The 20,732-nt window shown below is 44.6% G+C and overlaps 1 protein-coding gene across 1 annotated transcript; it reads left to right on the top strand.

Moving 5' to 3' along the window:
* The first annotated feature begins 7,301 nt into the window (after nt 1-7,301).
* Nucleotides 7,302-16,114, top strand: LOC128944776 (ketosamine-3-kinase-like). The gene is made up of 6 exons (XM_054288220.1): nt 7,302-7,501; nt 10,662-10,813; nt 12,166-12,257; nt 12,689-12,771; nt 13,176-13,298; nt 13,992-16,114. The coding sequence occupies exons 1-6, from the start codon at nt 7,361-7,363 to the stop codon at nt 14,328-14,330; spliced, it is 930 nt and encodes a 309-aa protein (XP_054144195.1). The 5' UTR covers nt 7,302-7,360; the 3' UTR covers nt 14,331-16,114.
* The last annotated feature ends 4,618 nt before the right edge of the window (nt 16,115-20,732 follow it).

Consider the following 20,732-nt stretch of genomic DNA (forward strand, 5'->3'; position numbering starts at 1 on the left):
GCAGGATGGACCCCCTGCGTCTTGCTGGCCTTTAGGATCCCTCGAGAGGGCTCCTGCCGAAGGGAAGAGGAGGAGGAACGAGGGGTAGGAACACATGAACTGGGAGAACTGGGGAGCAAACTAGAACGGGATGGACTTTTTCTCAAATTCCCGGGTGGGCGCAGCGCAGTCAGCACCTTGTTCGCCCAATATGCCACAGTAGAAAGGTGAGTCTCCCCAGAATTAACCTCTTTTTCTAATTTGGCTACAACGGCAGTCCAAAACTGTGGCTCTTTCGCAAGTTCTGGGGGGACTTCGGGAAAATGCGAGAAAGTCCATTTAACCAACATCTTTAACTCTTTCTTGGGGGCAGCAGACCCTCCCCCAAGCAGCAAACCTTTAAGAACATAAAAAACCCCTTTTTGGGATTTGCTCAAGCTTGCACCCATAGCGACTTCTAAGGGATCGCAAAGCACGACCACCTTAGAAGGAGCAAAACCCTTGATGGAAACTTCCACCTACCCGAGGAAAAGGAAAACTAAAACAAGAAGTCACGCCAACGGACCCCTGCTCCCCCCGCTGTCCCCAAGTCTGGGGTTTCAACAAGGGGAAAGGAAGGAATTTGGGTGGTGGCTCCGGGCCCCAAGTCTGGGGAAGCCGGCTCCACAGGAAAGAGAAAATAAAAAACGCAAGGGGTGAGGACTGTCCCCAAGTCTGGGGTTTCAGCCCTCAAGGAAAAAGGGTTGGGAGTAGGTCCCCAAAGCAGGGCATGTACCCCTAGGGAAAATTAAAAAGACAGGGGGGAAGTCCGGAGAGTCCCCAGGGCAGGGCCCGGACTTACCTGATCCAGAGGCGCGACGAACAAAAACCGGGCAGGTGGTCACAGCTGCAGAAGCCCTCCTCAGGTGCCTGGAGTTGTGACTTCTGATCCCCTGGGAGCGCTACCCCTAGAACGGGGTCTGCTACTACCAGGGGTAGTTGACAGCCAAAGGGATTGATAAATCCGGTCCGTGGGGTCCGGTGACCTGGAGTCCAGATGTCCAGCTGTCCACTCAGGGCCCCACGTTGGGCGCCAACTGCGGCTGGGGGTGTATTTGGCCTAAGATGGTCAAGGTCCGGCTAGCAGTGGGCAGGCCGACACCCTGCTGCAATCCAGTGCGAGCCCCCTGGCGTCCGAGGGCCACGGGCTGCGCTCGCACTGTGGACCGGACTCACCGCCTGTGCAGCTGTGCAAGAAGGAGCTGGACTCTCAGTGGGGTAAACTTCGGTTTATTGAGGCATCCGAGATGGCAACCAAGGAGCAGGAACAGAGGTGGAACTGAAGGGGGATCCCCAGGGAGAGACCAAGAAATGGGGGTGAAACAAGGTTATAAAGGGAGTGGGTGTATCCAGGAGGGGTTTACATGGAACCAATCACGGAAGATAAGGGGATGAACTTGACATAATTGACATAAAGGGGAAACCAATAAATACAAAGTAAAGGAGGGGCCCCGGGACCACAGCCAACCACAACCCCCAGAGAGTAGAAGATTCTGGAAAGTTGGGAGGAGTGGGGGGTGATTGACTGGGCCCAGGGAGGAGAGAAGGTCTACAAATAAAGGCATAAATGGGAGGAGAGATTATATAACTTAACTGAGTGACACAGTCCAAGGGCAGGGGTTACCATAGCAACCCAACGGACAGTAGGGCTATGGCGGGAAACTGGGGGAGGGCAGAACCATCTTACATTGAATAGGGGGAAACAATACATAAAATGGGGGAGTAATACACAAACTTAATGACACACTACAACAGGCCTGGAGCTCCTCTGGCTTATGCCTCCGACTGAGCACAGGGATGTAGAAACATTTCAGCTGTGGTCCATTGTGGCCAACGGCTCCTGAAGCAGACTGGGGGATCGATTCCAGCTTGTTTGTTCCATTGTTGGCACCCCATGCCACGTCCCGTAATTGGCAAGGCAGGTTTGACCCTTTCCCCCTTCCAAAGCTCTGTCAATGAGCCCTGCTGGCTCCTGTGCTGGAACTCTTTTTCCTCAGGGAGAAGGTGCCTCCCATCACATGTCAGAGGATCAGGTGTTGAGTGGATCATTCTGTGCTGAACAAGCCCCAAACTTTTCCATTGACACCAACCTCAGAGCCAGGCACTGGCCTGAGGGATGTGCCTATTCCCTTGGCCATAATTTGGTGTTTTGGGAAGAACTGAGGGACTCAGCACCTGGGCTGCTGATCCCCCTGCAATCATCACAAGGCCCTGAAGTGTCTTTTTATTTCCCAGTGACTTTCTGGTGACCCATTTGTGAGTGGCTCATTGTGGAGCAGAGCTCTCCAGGGGCTGTTTATGTAAATCTGGCACCTGAGACATGGCTTAGCGGTGGGATTGGCAGCTTTGGGTTAACAGTTGGATTTGATGAGAGAAAAGTGCTGAGAGATGCACTGGGAAGGGTTTAGGTGGCTGTTTGGAAAGGTTTCTTCACCAAGAAGTGTTGTCAAACATTGGAACAGACTGCCCAGGGCTGTGGTGGTGTCACCATGCACCTGAGACATGACAACGTGGTGGGATTGGTAATTTTGGGTTAAGGTTTGGGTTTGACACTGACAGTGACTCAGGGCAAGCTTTCACTTGGGGACACGCATGGGCACCAAGGGATACACAGGGACAAGCAGGGACACGCAGGGACCAGGCTCTTCTAGCAGGGAACAGGAAAAAGGATGAGAGGAAACTGCTGAGAGCTGAATCTGGGAAGGTTTAGTTGGCTGTTTGGAAAGGTTTCTTCACCCAGAAGTGTTGTCAAACATTGGAACAGACTGCCAGGGATCAGCATTGCTGGAGGAATTTAAAGAGGGGGTAAATTTGGCACTTGAGACATGACTTAGTGCTGGGATTGGTACTTTTGGGTTAACGTTTGGATTTGGTGAGCTGAGAGCTCTCTGCAGACCTCACTCTGTGTTCCCTTCATGTGGTGACTCAGAGCCCCATCACTTCCTCAAGAGCAATTTGTCACTGACAGGGGCTCAGGGCAAGCTCCCACTTAGTGACATTGCCCTCACCCTAAAGGCCCTGAAGTGTCTTTTTGTTTCCTGGTGACTTTTCCATGGCCCATTTGTGAGTGGCTCCTTGTGAAGCGCATTTCTCTGGGGACAGGTTGTGGGGCTGCCCTGGCCCCATAAGGCTGCACGGGGGAGCGATGGAGGATGTGCAGGTGCCACCTGGGGCCACGGCTTGGGCCCGGGATTGGTGGTTTGGGTTAACCTTTGGATTTGATGACCTGAGAGCTTTCTGTTGACCTCACTCCGTGTTCCCTTCACTTGGGAAGTCAGGACCGTGCCACCTGCACAAGAGAGATTTGTCACTGACAGAGGGACCGGGGCAGGGTCCCGCTTGGGGATGGACACTCACGGACACGCAGGCACAGCCAGCGTGTGACACGCAGGGACACCCGACACATCCAAGGACACGCAGGACACAGACGGGCACCCACGGACACGCAGGCACCGCCAGGCACAGCCAGGGACCCGCACAGCCCCGTACACATTGCAGGCCTTTATTGGCATGGGCAGCCCCGCGCCACAGCCGCGCTCCTCGGGCCGGGCGAGGCCGAGCCCCGCGCTCGGCTCAGCGGCGGCGGCGGCGTCTGCGGCTGGAGCGGCGGCTCCGGCGGTAGCGGGAGCGGCGGGAGGCGCGGCGCCTCCTGCGCACGCCCCGGCGGCGGGAGCGGCGGCGCCGGCTGCGGCTGCGGGAGCGGCTGCGGCTGCGGCTCCCGCGGGAGCGCCGGCGGTAGCGGGCCATGCTGCCGCGGGAGCGGCGGGGGCGGCGCGCCCGCTTTTATAGCGCAGCGAGGCGGCGGCGGCGGCCGTGAGGTCACAATGGGCCCGGACAGGCCGTGCGGGACAGGCATGCCGTCACCGATGAGGTCACAGTGGCCGCCTGGACACGCCGTGACACTCCGCAAACTTCCGTGATTTCGGCACGCACGTTCCACAACTTCAGTGTGAGAACTCTTTAGGTCCTTATGAACGTTGAGGCATGTCGGCCGGCGTTTAGTTTTTGGCTAGATTGCTATTTGTGAAAAGTGCATATTATATGGCTCTCCGCAGATATTTACAATATGTATTTTGATGTATTGATTAGTAGTGCTGTATTAACATTTTAATAATACGGTAAATGTAGTCTTGTAGTTAAAAGGGAACTTTTGTAATTAAAATAAGGACTATGTTAGTGGGATTTACTTTTAAGAATGTAATTAGGCACTCGGAAAAGATAGCAGCCCCAGGACACCGAAATCTTTCAGAGAAAAAGAATTAATTGCCCTCTTATGAGAACAAACGAACTTCTTCCCTCCTCGACGGCGGTGTTAGGATTCAGAGGAAGAAATTGACACAGACCAGACAGAATCCTGTGTCTGAATGGAATTTATGCATCATATATTAAGTGTATGAATATGCAACAGGGTATAGTTTTTAAGGGTTAATCCTCTGTTAACGGGTGTCCTTTTTTGGGCTCGTGCTGCCCAGAAAAATCACCCGGACGTCCGTAACTCTTTGTCTTTATTGTCTCATATTGTCCTAATTCAAATTCTCGAGATTATTATTACTCTGATTGTATTACTATTTTTATAACCATTTTATTACTATTAAACTTTTAAAATTTTAAGAACAAGTGATTGGCGTTTTTCACACTATTGCATTGTTATTCCCTGTCGCTATGCCAGGAGACAAAAGGAAATCATGAGGAATTCCCACTGATGCTCAGACTCGAGGTGTGGTGACACTGATTTTGCAAGATATGAAAAAGCCAGTCATTTGTTTTTAAAATTTTAAAAGTTTGATAGTAATAAAATTGTTACAAAAATAGCAGTATAATTAGAGTAATAAAAATTTTGGACAATTTGAGTTAGGATAGTAGGAGACAATAGAAACAAAGAGTTACGGATGTCCAGGTACCATTTTCTGGGCAGCATAAACCCGAAAAAAGACCCCTGTTAACAGAGGATTAACCCTTAAAAACAACTGTGCTTAAAAACAATATGCAACTGTTAATAACCTGTAGCATATTCATTCACCTCATACATGATGCTTATATAAATTCGATTCAAACACAGGATTCTGTCTGGTCATTGTCAACTTCTTCCTCTGAATCCTAATGGCTTTGTCCTGGCTGAGCGGGATGGAAAAAAGTTCATTTCTTCTGCTAAGAGAGCAATAAACTCCCTTTCTCTGAAAGATTTAGGTGCCCTGTGGCTGCTATCTCACTGCGAGTCCTTTCTTTAGGAAAAAAAACATCCTACATAGCAGAGTTTCGATTTTAACATTTTGTTATAACCTAAAACTCTATTTAACACACTACGTGAAATAATTAATACAGCATAACTTTCTAACACAACACATATAATATTCACTTTAATGCTTGCGGAAAGCCAATCATAAAATCCGCATTTTTCACAGAAACGAAGCGAAAGGCTCTGTTCGGCCCTCAGACTCCACCTACTTGAGCTGTCTTTGGTGCTGCTTCAAACAGAAGAACACGAGATTCCAAACTCCGCAGAAATGTTTACATGCCTTAATCTTCTTTTTATCTTTCATTCTTAGTGTAGCCCCGGCTATTGTGAAGTGAAGAATGGATGCCAGTCTGCACAACAATGTGTTTTAAATTAAGAGACTAATACAGAAATTTCAGCAACAAGGAACAGAGTCCTGGCACACATCATCTGCTTCAGCCAGGACACGTCTATCAAGTGTACTTTATTTATTTAAAACTTTAGGTTAATGCATGTAAGATTATGTATGTCATTACCTAATCTTGTGGTTTATTTATTTAAGATTATGTAAACTAGCATCAAACTTTTGCATTAAACTTTGAAACTTTGTAAATTGTAACTACTTCTGTTGTGGCCAAAATTATCATATTTGAAGCTGATTTTTTTTCCTGTTCTTTTCCCTTCTTCAAGGCTTTAACTAATAAATTTATTGGTAGATCCTGAAAATCCAGTACCTTTACTATGCAGCTGTGGAGATTTTAAGAAAAATATTGTAGGAGAATGCACTCATGCACATGGGATAGTGGGGATGTCATGTGCAGGCTCACTAGCTGGACTTGATGATCCTCGTGGGTCCCTTCCAACTATTTTGTAATTGGTGGAACAATTTTGAAATTGTTCAGCAATTAAGAGAAGAATAAAACTGAACATATGGGAAAATTGGTGTGAAAAACTCCAATCATTTGCTTTTAAAATTTTAAAAGTTTAATAGTAATAAAATGGCTATAAAAATAGTAATACAATTAGACTAACAATAATTTGGACAAATTGAATTAGGACAATATGAGACAATAAAGACAAAGAGTTACGGACGTCCAGGTACCTTTTTCTGGGCAGCATGAGCCTGAAAAACGACCCACGTTAACAGAGGAGTAACCCTTAAAAACCATAACCTGTTGCATATTCATACACTTCATACATGATGCATAAATTCTGTTAAATGCAGGATTCTGTCTGGTCAGTGTCAACTTCTTCCTCTGAATCCTGACGGCGTCTTCATGGTCGAGTGAGGCGGAAATAAATTCGTTTCTTCTGATAATGGGGCAATAAATTCCCTTTCTCTGAAAGAATCAGGTGTCCTGTGGCTGTTATCTTGGTGTGAGTCCTTTCTTTAGGAAAAAAGCATCCTAGATAGCATAGTTTCTATTTTAACATTTTGTTATAACCTAAAACTGTATTTAATATGCTACTTAAAAGAATTAATACAGCATAACTTTCTAACACAACACATAAAATATCCATTTTAATATTTATCTGGTCATTGTCAACTTCTTCCTCTTAATCCTAACAGCGCCTTCGAGGCGGCAAGAAGTTCGTTTTTTCTGATAAGAAGGCAAAAAATTCTCTTTTTCTGAAAGATTTAGGTGTCCTGGGGCTGCTACCTCGTGCGAGTGCCTCATTCCTTCCTTAAAAAAAATATCCCACTAACATAATTCGTATTTTAACTACAAAAGTTACCTTTTAACTACAAGACTACATCATTAAAATGTTAATACAGCCCGACTAATCAATACATCAAAACACATAGAGCGAATATCTGCGTAGAGCCACATAATATGCACTTTTCACAATCGGCATACGAGGAACGAGGGAATCTTTTGACGGTAGCGCTCGAGTGCCCCGGGCGCCTTGGGCGCCTCAGCCGGGCGCGTTAACGGCCACAACCGCCGCAGCCGCCCTTCGCCCGCCTCGTCCCTCCGTCCCTCCCCTTCTCGGCCCGTCCCTTCCCTTCCTTGCCCGCCCCTTCTCGGCCCGTCCCTTCCCTTCCTTGCCCGCCCCTTCTCGGCCCGTCCCTCCCCTCCGTTGCCCGCCCGGTTCCGCCCGGTCACTTCCCCGGCAGCCGCCGCCATGGAGGACGCGCTGAAGCGAGCGCTCGGCACGACGCTGCTGCGCCCGACCGGGCACATAGGGAGCGGCTGCATCAGCCAAGGCCGCAGCTACGACACGGACCAGGGCCGGCTGTTCGTGAAGACCAACTTCCAGTCGGAGGTGAGGCGGGGTAGGGATGGGGGGCTGCCGGGGGTGGGCAGGCAGCGTTCCAGGCCTGGGGCGGCAGCAGGAGCGGGGCAGGGCCCGTCCCTGGGCCGGCCCTGCTGAGGCCGCACCTCGAGGGCTGCGGCACCTCCGGGCCCTCACACGGGCAATGGAGGGGCTGCGGCGTGGCCGGGGCAGGGAACGGAGCTGGGAAGGGAATGGAGCCCCAGGAGAGGCTGAGGGAGCCGGGAAGGGGCTCAGCCTGGAGCAAAGGAGGCTCAGGGGGCCCTTGTGGCTCTGCACAGCTCCTGCCAGGAGGGCACAGCCGGGGGCTGTCACCGTGATATTCTCTGAAAAATCCCCTCACCAGGATCTTTTCTCCTGAGAAGCTGGGAAGCTTCAGCTTCTCCGTGTTGTGCTTAGCTGGAATGTGATTCGGAGAATTGTTTATCCAGCATGTGAATTGTTTTTAATTAATGACCAGTCACAGGCAGCTGTGTCAGATTCTCTGAGTCTGTCATGGGTTTTTATTATTCATTCTTTTCTAGCTTTCTGATGTCTCCTTTCTCTTTAGTTTTAGTATACAATTTTCTTTTAACGTAATATAACATCATTATATAATAAATCAGCATTCTGAGAACTTGGAGTCAATTCTCATCCCTCACCTGGTCCTGGGGCCCTCACAACAGCACAGCGGGGGGGTCGGGCTGTGCTCCAGGGAACAGGGACAGCAGCAGAGTTTGGAACGGCCTCAGGCTGGGCCAGGACAGCTCAGGGTGGACATCAGCCTTTGGACACTGCCAGGGATCCAGGGGCAGCCACAGCTGCTCTGGGCACCCTGTGCCAGGGCCTCACCACTCTCACAGTCAGGAATTTCTTCCTAATGTCTAACCTAAACGTATTCTCAGCAGGAATTTCTTCCTGGAAAAGGTTGTTAAGCATTGGAAGGGGCTGCCCAGGTAGGTAGTGTAGTCCCTGATCCTGCAGGTGCCCAAGGAACACCTGGACGAGGCACTTGGTGCTGTGCTGTGGGTGAGAAGGTGCAGGTGGGTCAAAGGTTGGACTGGATGGTCTGGGAGGTGTTTTCCAGCCTGACTGATTCTGAGGCAGGACAGTGTTGTGATATCGGTGTTGCTTGTCCAGGACAGGCAATTTGTTTGCTTGTAAATTTTGTTGGAGGCGTACCCTGGCATGCTGTTGTCACCTCCAAGGGTCACAGTGGTGTAACAGTCTGCAAGTGCTGTGACAGGGGCTAAGGCAACCCAGAATTGTCTGCTGAGGGGGTGTGTGCCTTCTGTGGTTTTAACTAAAACTTTCAATTCCCTGCTCACAAGAAAGAGTAAATGATGCTTTTCCGTAATTGTTTGAGCTTTTCTGCTTTGTCCTTTCAATATCTGGAATGTGCTGTCAAAGGTGGATACCTGCATTTGGTAGACGTAAATACAATACAACTTCTTTCTTTAGGATCCTTTGCAGAAACAGAGTGGAATTACTTTAAAGATACTCCATACTTGTGTTTATCACATAGATAGCTTCAGTGGCAGAACAGGTCAAAACTTGTGTTTGCCCTTCATAGCAAGCAAATGTGTTTGAAAGTATGCATGCAACTTTATCTGTTCCAAATTTCTCAACAATTTCTGATCAAGCTGAGGAGCTGAATGGGGGTGGCAACATGGGATAACGCAGGAAGGCTATCCTGCTTCACAGAAGAGAGTTTGAATTGATGTAGCCCTTCCTTAGGGCTATACACCATTCTGTATTTAGCTGCACAATCCAACGAGCTACAAAATGAGGCTTTGCGGGGGGAAAAAAGAGATCTGGATGGATTTTCTATTCAGCAATTTCATTTTGTGTGCAGCTGCCTGTGTGTGGATCCCGAGCGCTGATTGAAGCAAACTTTGTGGAAAAGTTTGTAAACACTGTGCTGTGTGAGCAGCAGCTGCTGTGCATCAGCAATTCATGGTGGTGCTTTGGACAGAGAATTCCCTGATTTCCTGTGGGTGCTCTTGGGGCTAAAGGACGGCCAGAGATGTCTCCCAGAGATGGTCAGAGGCGTGGAGCACCACGAGGAAAGGCTGGCAGGGCTGGGATTGCTGAGCCTGCAGAAGAGAGGGCTCTGTGGAGACACAGTGGCACCTTCCAGTGCCAGAGGGGAGCCCAGGGGAAGGATGGGGAGAGACTTTTTACAGGGAAACGGGAATAGCTTCAAGCTGACAGAGAGTAGGGTTAGGTCAGGTATGAGGAAGGAATTCCTGACTCTGAGAGGGGTGAGGTCCTGGCACAGGGTGTCCCTGGATCCCTGGCAGTATCCAAAGGCCAGGTTGGACAGGGGTTGATGATAGTGGGAGGTGTGTCCCTGCCCATGGCAGGGGATGGCACAGGGTAGTGGTTTTGGATGTCTTAAGGTCCTTTCCAGCACAGATCATTCTGTGATTGCCTCTTAATTGATGTCTACTGCAAATTGTCCTGTGACTGTGTTGCATGGAACATTACTAAAGGGCTAGCATTCTCTTTGTATTTCATTCATTCTACTTCCCTGCTTTTGCTTTTGCCAGATATGTTAAATTGCCCACCTGCTCTTTCTACAGCCCCTGCCTGACTCTTGTAGACAAACATTTCTTGATGTGATGAGTGTCCCTGGTCTCAGAGGAGGAACTGGGGAGAGTAGATGTTCCTTGCTGTGGGTAGCAGGTGCAGAAACAGGTCCCAAATTCAGAATATCTTCCAAGCAAATGCAGTTGGTGGTGGCTTGTGTTGTGCAAGTGTGATAAGGAGCATTTGGCCGCTACAGCTGATTGCCACCCAGGCCCTTCCCCTGTGAGGTGAAAGAAAACACCATGGAAAAGCATTCTGGTGAAAGCTCTGATGGGGCACAGCTGAAGGAGCTCCAACTTTATGTCTAAGCAGTTTGCCTCCTTCAGTTCAAACAGACTTTCTAAAATATAGAGAATTCCAGAACCTAAGCCATTTTCACTCACTTGTTTTATGAAGTGAAATCACTGTATTTGTAAAACTACCATCAAGTCTGATGGTGTGGTCCTGTCTGTATTTTGTGTGTGAGTAAACATTTCCTCCAACCTTTCTATGCAAGTTTTACAAAATCAGTTGATTTTGTGGAAGTGCTTTGTGTGGCTGATGCTTGTAGACACTAATGCTTTTCCTTAATATCTGGCAGGCCAGAAGAATGTTTGAGGGAGAAATGGCAAGCCTGGAAGCCATCCTGAAAACAAAGACAATAAAAGTGCCTCAACCCATGAAAATCTTAGACCTCACTGGGGGCATTACTGCGTTTGTGATGGAGCATTTGGACATGCGGAGCCTGAACAGGTAAAACAGTGTTGTCTGTGCCTCCTTTAACCAGAAATTTTGGCTCTTATGAGAGTTAATCACTTGTTTTCATTGGGGAACCTTGTTCAATTTTTTTCTGAAGCGAGTCAAGAACAGTATGGGAAATCACACAGCAGAGAGTTGTATAAAATACTTCATAATGCCTCACCTAGCAAATAGATCATACATCCCAACCTGAGTCTGGATTTTGGTTAGTTTTGGGTTTGTTTGCTTAGGTAATTAGTGATTTTTACAGTAAGGTTTGTTTTCACAGAGAGGAAAATGACCCCCCTTGTGACCTGTTTTGTGTACTTGCTCTATATAAAAACCACTACTTTATTGCTTGGCATGATTGTGCAGAGGCACTTCCCCAGATCAATTAATCTTGATTTCAGTATTTTCAGCTCTTACCTTCATTTTGATAGTTACAAACTTTTGACCCTTCCCTGTGATGAGCACGTCCATGATGAATTCATCTGTCTGATTCCATTAGGGAAGTGATCATGACCAATTTCTCACCTCTCTCAGAACTTCTGCTGCCAGTTTAAATCTTGTCCCTCATCCTGCTTGTTGGCAGAGTTTCTAATTCATGAAGATCCCTCACTGAGTCCCAAGAGAAAGGGCAGAGATGTTGCTGTTTTGGGGTCAGAAATGGTACCTTTGGCATGCAGATTCCCTGTGTTAACAGGAACAAATTGAAGAAATTACTGTGCCTTAAATGACAGTGCCTGGACAACAGGGGAAGTTGAGGAAGGTCAAAGGCATGAAAGGAACATAATTTTGTTAACATGGGAGGCAACTGGTTGTAATATCTGTTTGTAATTACTACAAGACTCTTCTGAACCGTGAAGAGGACAAAGTTTTATTAAAAATAGGTGATAAACTAGGCCCCTGTGACTCGCAGCATTTAGGCGTGTTAGAGAAAAGCAGCTGGAAGCAGCAGTGGAAGGAAAAGGATCAGCATTTTGGTTCTGTTCCCCAAACACAGTTTACCAGAGTTAAAAAGAAAAGGCACAACATGTTGTGCATTCTTTCTTACACATATCTTACTGAGAGTCCTTACAGAAGTGATGTCACACAGAAATTAGAACTGGTAGTTTCTCATTGTTAGTAAATTTATGCTTTTCACTTCCAGTAGTGACGTCAGAAACAGTAAGTACATTTCTTGCTAATATGCAGTGTTGATAGGCAGACAAGGTGTTTATTACTGGAATACACTGAAAAAATATTTTGTTAAGAGATGTGGAACTGCTTTTATTTAATTGATAGATCCATTCAAGTAACTCCTAGAATATCAAGCCCTGGTTCTGTTCATGTGCCAGTGGTACTCACGCTACTTTTTTGTTTCTTAGACACTCAGCACTGCTTGGAAGTCAGCTGGCTGATCTTCACCTTACTAACCAGAAACTTGGAGAGAAGCTGAAGAAAGAAGGGAGCATAGTTGGTACGGTACACAGCTGTTTGCAAATTTAAACCAGTTGATAATGTTCTACAAGTCAGTTAAAATTACTTTTGCTACTTCAGGACAAGTTCATCTTCCCCTGAAGATAGCATGAGACTAGGTTTGGATGAAACAGACCCAGGCAGGGATTTTTTCTGCTTTTGTTTGCACTCTTTGGTTCTGTGTAAGCAAAACACATACTCAGTTTTGGCCATAAAGAACCTCAAAATACAATTTTGAAGAGCAGAATATAGCTGCTTAACATCGAACTTTAAATTTAAAAAACAACCGCATTGTAACCTTAAAAAAAATTAAAGTGCAATTTTTTTTAGTCTCAGTAGAAGCAGCATTTTACTCTCGTGTGGTTTTAAAGGTTCATTTGTGTTGCTCAGTATTATGTCGCTGTTGCTGAAATTTTGTTTTTGGTTTGAAAGGTAAAGGTCAAGGGCAATCAGAACTCCAGTTTGTGGACCAGTTTGGCTTTCACACAGTTACCTGCTGTGGGTATCTTCCACAGGTAGGTTGTACTTTCTCAGACTGATGGAATTTTAAATTTACTTTGTTTTCCCTTCAGTGATACAGAAAGTCAAAGTTAGCATAATGGAAATAAATGAATTTTTGTGGAGCCATGAAAATAGGAAAATGTGGTTCTGTCTGCTAAGGAAGGTTGTGTTTTGGACAGCACTTAAAAGTGCTTTGGACACTGATAGCTCTTCAATTTCCTGCACTTTAATCACTGAGAGAAAATTATTCCCCTGATTTAATGTTTTAAGATAACATTTGATTAAATGATGATAGCATTTACTGTACTGGATGGTGCCAGCATAAAAACTGTGTGATCCTCAAAAGTGTTATTTGAAAAAGAAGCAAATGTGCCTTTTGTGTGGTGTGGAACTGACATCTGCAGTGCTGCTCCTTCAGGTGAACGAGTGGCAGAGCGACTGGGTGACCTTCTTTGCTAGACAGAGGATCCAGCCCCAGATGGACATGATTGAAAAGAATTCAGGTGACAAAGAAGCAAGAGAACTTTGGTCACAGCTTCAGGTAGGAGCAATTCCCTCAGTTCTCATTGTTGGGAGAGCTGGGTATACTCAAGTTTTATTTTCGTAAACCAAAGTTCGTGTTTGTTGGTTTGCACCAGGTTCTGTTGGTAAGAGACTCCAGATTTTAGGGATCAAAATGCCCTTCTTGTAAGGTATAATGGCATTTGCCACATCTCCCTGTGCTAACATTGTAGAGTGAACTCCATAGTGCCAGATAGCAATTTGCCTGACTGTTTGGGAAATAGTGGATGGAGTTCATATTCTCATTGCCTGTAACACACTCTTGATGAGAAATGTACATAAACAGCTCTGTCCTGCATGCTCTCTGTTCATTCAGTGTTTGCACCTGATTGAGTGACTGCACTATTGGCTCTTTGGCTCCTACATTTTGGAAATTTGGTGAGACATCCTTGAGCTTTTTAATGATGAAGTGTTGGTGGCTGTTGTTACTAACCCTGGTCGATATCTGAGTTTCAAGACTTGTATTTTCTTGCTGAAAGAGATTTAGGTGACCATTCTGCTGCTGCCTTTTATGAGCAGTAAAAGTCCTCTGGATGTACTCAGCATTTCTGCTGACCAGGTCCTGTGTATTTTAAATGATGGGTTTTAGGACACTTCAAGTATGCAGATAAACCCCTACATTTTGAAGTGAACTACTGTGTAATTTACATGTCTTTCTTTTCTCCCCCTGCAGCTGAAGATAGCCAGTTTTTTCACTGGTGTGGAAATCGTTCCTGCCCTCCTGCATGGGGATCTCTGGGGAGGAAACGTAGCTGAGGATGAATCTGGGCCAATTATCTTTGATCCAGCTTCTTTCTACGGCCATTCAGAGTACGAGCTTGCAATAGCTGGCATGTTTGGTGGCTTCAGCAGTTCTTTCTATTCTGCTTATCACAGTAAAATCCCCAGAGCTGCAGGGTTTGAGAAGCGCCTGAAGCTTTACCAGCTGTTCCACTACATGAACCACTGGAACCATTTTGGGACAGGCTACAGAGGCTCTTCACTAAACATTATGAGAAACCTTTTAAAGTAAATTACTGCTCAAGCCAAATATTTCTTGTGTTGTTTGGAGAGCCCCGTACTTGGTGGTGCAGCTGCAGGAATAGTGATGTTAAAAACAACCTGTGAGACCCTTGACCTTGGTTAAAGACCTAGAGCCAGTGTCTCCTGCTGAATACCAAGTGTAAAATAGTCATCCCTTTTAGGATAGCTGGGGATAACTCCACGAGGGAAAAAACTAAGGAAGGTGTGAATTTGCACAGTGAATTAAGGTTTCAGTGTCCAGAATGCATGTCAGACTATTCTACAATTTTAGATGCCTAAAAGTTGCTCACTGCATTTTGCTGTGTCTTCCTCCCTCTTTGAGCTCTTCATGTCCAGTTGTGTGCATGAGAGCAACATTAACAACAGAGCTTGAAAGTCCAGGAGATTTTTGTAACAGGAACTGTGAGAGGGGATTTGGACTTGCTATTAATTTTCACACAATCAGAGTGAGAGAGAGGCTGGGGGGGGAATCACGGAATGCCATCTAGTCCAACCTCCCTGCCTAAGCAGATTATTTAGGATTGGGTCCAGAGGCTTTTAAAGAGGCCTCCAGAGTTGTGCTGAGTGATTCCATTGGATGCAGACTGTGGGTGCCTCCTGGAGTTGTTGTAGGCTGTTCTGAGGTTCAATATCCACAGCAATTCTGCTTCCACCAGAACTAGTTCTCTTCCTTTTTGGGTTGTGCTTTTGTCCAGTAGTGGGCATTCTGAGAGAACTTTCCAGGTAAGACACTTTGCACGTACACACCTTGTGGAGGTGTGTTCTCTAATGAAATAAACCCTGCACATGGATGACTGAAGTCAGTCAAAATCCACCTAATAATGAAACAATGTCAGTTGGCACTTTGTGTTTTCCACACCCAAAAAGAAGACTATAAAAATATAACTTAAAAGGGGAAGGAGGTCAGGGGAGACTCCTGGGATGGCTCACAAGCTGTAACCCTCTGCTTCTCCACAGGAATGCCTATCAGTTAATTTCATTCTAAGGGGATACTACTGCTTGTGCTTTCTGATAATCCACAATAGTTTATGAACCTTATTCTGGCACAAGGATCAGTAAAGCACAGCATTTGTATCACTGGGACCACAAATGTGCCCAGTGCAAGGCTGCACTGTTTGTACACCTGTGCTGGTGAGAGTTCCAGTGCAGACCTGGAGTGCTGCACTGTTCACAATATTCTGTGTAAAGGCCTCAGACACACCAGGAAGGGGAAGGTGTAGACGCCTCTGGGCTCAGTACTTGTCTGGATAGCCTGGAAAGAAGGGAATCTTCCTTTCCTAAACTCCAACCTGGCAGTTCCCACCACGTGCAAGCTGTGGCTGTTGTGGTAAGAGACAAGAAACTAAAGGAAGGTGACATGTAACTTCCAGAGCAGCTCTTGACCCTGTCAGACGCCCTTGGAGACAGTGCCGGACTGTGGCTGTAACGCTGAATTTGTGCCCTTCCGATGTAGGCTGGTAGCGTGCTGCTGTGCAAGCCTGCCAGGTAGGTGAGAGAGATGCATGACTCTAACGTGCACCTTGAGTGTTGGGGAATGGCTTGTGTTAACTAAAACTGCTTTGCACTGGGTGTTGGCAGAATACTGAGGGTTTTCTAGTTGCAGTTACTTTCCCAAAATCTCCAAACAAGTTGGGAGAACACTGGTATTTGGAGTTACTTTCCCTAATTCTACTACTTTTCTTACTAGATGTTTGACTTCTGCTGAAAAAAATCTGCTTGGTAGAATAGGTTTAACTTTTACCTTGTTGCCTGAATAAAAGATTTCTCAGTTGATTATTGTTGTCACTGTTTTCTGAATTAGAACCTTACATCTTGGTTTATTCTTGGGGAGTTACTTGCTCTGACCTGTTTAAGATCCTTAGTGTGTTGGATAAATTATGGTCATCGGAGGTGTTTCTGGGAATGTGCATGGTCATGGATTCGTTTGGAGCAGTGTGTCACTGAGGAAAATTTACATGTTCATTACAGGGCAAGTCAAGATGTTAATTTTCTTAAAATACATTTAACTCTTCATTTTAGCAGGGGAAAATGAATATGAGAGTGGATTTTCTGTCAGTTGTAGTTCTGAGGTAAACTTACTGATAAACAGCAACCCTTCAGGGATGACCTTTCAGACCTAATAGAACTGAATCCAGACATTTTTGTGGTTGAAGAAAAGTTGAAAGTTGTGTTCATGCAAGTTATGCAGGTAGAAACAATTGTGTTTAGAGTTTTAATGTAAGGATATTATGCTGAATTTTTCTGAGCTGTTTTTTGCTGTCAGTAAGATCCAAAGAGGTGTAGAGAGGCAGAGAAGTGGAATGTGACAGGAATCTCTCCTGGATCCCTGGGCTCTGAGCCCCTCTCGGGCTGCAGAAACTGCCTGCAGATACAAATGTTGCACTCCAGCGCTGGTTTTCCGCCTGCTTCCCATCTTCAGTGCTCTTCCAAAATGGATCTGGTGATTAAAACTGCTGCTGGGATCTTCCAACAGAAGCCAGAGCAGGTGGGAAGTGTCACAGTAGAATGTGACAAAAAGTTTTAGAGGGAAAACTTTTTTCTGGTAACTAAGCCACACCACAATCACAACAGCTTTATTTTTTTTTCTTGGTAGATATTCAGTTACTTTTGGTTTTATTTGAGGTTTGGTTTATTTGGGGGTTGGTTTTGTTTAACAACTAAACAGAAAAATGATCGGGGGTTTCTTTCATTATGCAGATGTAGATTCTGCTCTATTTCCTGTCATTATTTTGTTGCCAAACCACTTTATTCTTTTCCCCACACGCTCCACTGCAACCCAGCGTACAATTCTTTCCTTTCAGCAGCTGGAGCACCATCTAACCAAGAATCTTACCTTTACAGAAACATTAGAAGAACAAATGTTACAGTATCTGGGTTACAATAATGTTTTAAAGGCTCAAAATTTGATACCTGAGAGTGCCAGTGCACTTTGCAAATTCATCACATGGGTTGATCCTGTTTTTAAATTCAGCATCATCGCAAAAATGAGTTTAAATTTTTTCCTTCTTTTTAAGACGAATCCTCTGCGCAACACAGTAGGACTCATTTACAGTGAAATACTGTTAAAAATCACTGTCCTGATCTTCATCAATACCACTGATACAACACTTGGTAGAAACACAATCTCCCAGCCAAAGTCACAGGAAGGAGAATGAGGTTTATTGGTTTCCAGAAAAACACCTGGTTTGCACTGAGCAGATTTCTCCTTTATTTAAAAGATGAATTAGCATAATCCTTTTTCTAAATTTCTGTCCAGTTCTTCGCATTCCTCGTGTTCCACGGGAGCTTTAACAAATTGTTTCCAGAAACTGGCTGCATCCAAGCATGGCTTAATGTTCTAATGTTTTCTCCTTGTTGTTTGGTGTAAATGTTTTCCTCCCCCTTTTGCAGTCACTGCCTCAAACTTTTGCTGCTTGGTCCGTTGTCACTTTATCTTCAGTTTCACCAGCTCCTACAAACAATAAATCAGAACCTTCTGAGGTGATTTAGCACTAAGGACAGCAGGCAGTGCTTTTTCAGGACCAACATGAACATTCCTGACATTCCCCTTGACTGTAGAAGTGATGGAAAACATTGTTTCCTTGTAAGAAAATAATAAAAAAAGGGAGATTGTCTGCTCTGGACGAGGTGTGCATGGAGTGCTGTGTTTGTCAGTGCTACACCCTCAGGACTCAGGCACCTAGAGAGGTGTGGGCTTATCTGTGACCCTGTCTTTTGATACTCTAAATTCGAATAAACAGCATTTTAAACCCCACTTTCTAGTTCAAGTGTGTTTCCTACAGGGATGACAAAGGACCAGCAGCTCTGGATACAAAACACACGCCTTCCACAGAAATGTAAAAGCTCATAATATGGTAGAACATTTCAGGTCCAGCAGCAATTTGGTTTCTGCCTATTTTTTTCTTTTCTTTTAGCACCTTGCTTTTTCTACAGTTAAGATTACAAAAAATATGAGTGATTTTAAACAACAACTTGAGTGTGGTAATACAGATGGGAAGTCATCTATTTCATCAAGGTAGAGTCATACCTTGTTGGAAACATGCTAGAAATTTTGCAAGTGTTTGACATGTAATCTAACATAAATTCATCAAAATCTATTGCTCAACCAGCATACTTGGTGGAAAAACTCATTGCTCTTCCCACCATCTCAACTTAAATGTAGGCAAATAGTAAGAAATGCTTCAGAGTAAGCAGATGTGCAATTTGGTATTTAATTTTTGACCATTCTGCTCTGAATTACATGAATGGATGTAAAGATCTGTACAAGTGCAGAAAGATCCTTTACTTCATTTGAAATAGCTGATTTTACAAAATTCATGATGCTTTCTTTTCCTGGCATAGTCTGCAAGTTATGACTGCACCTATTTCCAGTACTGCCACTGTTCACAGCCACAAAATCTGCGGGCATTTGTTTTTTGTGATTAATTTAATAATCTTTTTGTGTTTTAACATGTTTCCTCCACTGAGAGAAAGAAAACTGCAGAAGATAAATGCTTGCAGCAGTATCAGCCCTAAGCAGCCCCCTGGCTCTTACAGCAGTGCCATAATTGTGCATTTTTAGGTCTGTAATTATTTTCCCCTGTTACAAATAGCCTGTTGTACATATTTGTACTTTAGCTCTAACACTCAAAGGTTCAGCAGTGGGTAGAAAGATAATTTTGCTCAGCCTAAAAGCATGTAAGTGGAAGCATTGTGCAAGGTAAATTAGTGAAGAGCAAAGTTGTATATTTTACCTGAAAGCTCTTCTGCTGAGTGCTTTTATATTTCTTTTTGAACAGAAAATTAGGTACACACATGCCATTGACATGTTGTTGTGTATTTAAAATACCTTTAAAAAAAAAAAAGAATCCAGGTGAGAAAGGCCAAGTTAAACCTTGACTGAAGCATCCACACTCAATGGATTTTCAGAGGATGTGGTAATTTACAGTTGGAGTTTGGCGTGAGAAAATCTACAAGGAAGTTGCCACCAAAATAGTCAAACTGGTCAGAAAAGTGTCTCAACATGTACGTATTTCTCTATAATCTTATTTTTTAATCTTTTTATGCTTGTAGGTCTGCAAAATGCTTTAACCTAAGACCAGTGTCCCACTCATATTTTGCAGTTAGAAAAATAATTAATAGTATTGAAAATGCCAGAAATTAGTCAGTGATAGTTACCAGTGGAAAAAAATATTTAGGAGACATCATCAAACACAAGCATGTGCTGTTTGCAGCACGCTCACACTTTGAGCAGTTTGCAGCTCAAATGGGTATTTGTGTTTGACAGGTCTGCACTTGCTTTTCTGGGGCTTGGATTGGTTTTTGAACATTCAGAAAGCTTCATGTGCACAAAACTGGACAAGCAAGAAGTTCCATGCCGAAACTAAGGGAAAACCATGCCAGGTGTGCTTTACTTAATCCATCTGCCACAAAATTACCCCAAAATACACAAGTACAGTGGAAACAGCTTTTATTCAGGCTCCACATATCTCCTGCTTCGATGTGGGACATTATTTGCCGCACAGAAATTGTGCAGGTTCTCCCCACTGCATTCCCTGCAGAGGGGGTAGCCTGCCAAGCCCTATTTTTAACTCATTTTAATCTTCAAATCTCTTCTTCCATTAAAAGTGCAGCTTCCTCTATGTTCAAATTAAATCAGAAGAGGGCAGCATTTCATTTATTTTGACAAATTTTTTCTGGGGACACTCAGAACATTCTCTCTTTAGCTTCCAGAGCATGATTTAATCAGTTTTACAAGTATTGAACACATTTTCCCTGTAGCTTACTGAAAATAATAACTTCACCACATCACCTCGAATTGAAAGAAAAGATAATATCCTGGAGGATTTTTACTGGGTTCTGGGGGAACTTTACAAGACCACTTTCTATCTGCACTTAAAATTTCCTGAAGTGGCATCATTTTATGCAATTGCATAGAAATATATCTCATTTACAAGCCTTCCATCTTTAGGGCTGTAAAATAGGTAGGGATAAGAAGAGATAAGAGTTTAATTTGTAAAAGCTGTAGTGCTGTGCTTATTTTTTTCCTCACTGTTGTTTCATCTTTATATCCCTTTATATATATTTGTGTGTGTGTGTATATATATATGTATACATGTATGTATGTATATATATGTAAATATATATATAGGTATATAACTGAAAAGTTGCCTTTCAAGTCTCTCATTACTGATAATTTATCACATTTTCTGAAGGAATGTGCCTCTGGCAAAGAAAAATAAAGTAGGTACAAGAGCCTTGGAGTAGCTATTTCACACAGCAGGTTTAAATGGAAGGTGTAGGTGAGGTTTACCCCAAACCTGTTTCATGTCAGATTGGTTTGTAAAGGGCTTTGTGAAACTGACATCCCATAGGGGAACACGCTAGGCTAGCTCCAAAAGGAGGGATTTTG

This window comes from Melozone crissalis, unplaced genomic scaffold (genome assembly GCF_028551555.1).
Source record: "Melozone crissalis strain CALT ecotype California unplaced genomic scaffold, PUWL_Pcris_2 ptg000005l_1, whole genome shotgun sequence".
NCBI classification, from domain to species: Eukaryota; Metazoa; Chordata; class Aves; order Passeriformes; family Passerellidae; genus Melozone; species Melozone crissalis.

Excerpts from the sequence above, each read along its gene's own strand:
- LOC128944776 (XM_054288220.1), top strand. The coding sequence starts at position 7,361 with ATGGAGGACGCGCTGAAGCGAGCGCTCGGCACGACGCTGCTGCGCCCG. Across the intron at positions 10,814-12,165 it reads GACATGCGGAGCCTGAACAG|ACACTCAGCACTGCTTGGAA; the intron begins GTAAAACAGTGT and ends TTTGTTTCTTAG. Across the intron at positions 12,258-12,688 it reads GAAAGAAGGGAGCATAGTTG|GTAAAGGTCAAGGGCAATCA; the intron begins GTACGGTACACA and ends TTGGTTTGAAAG.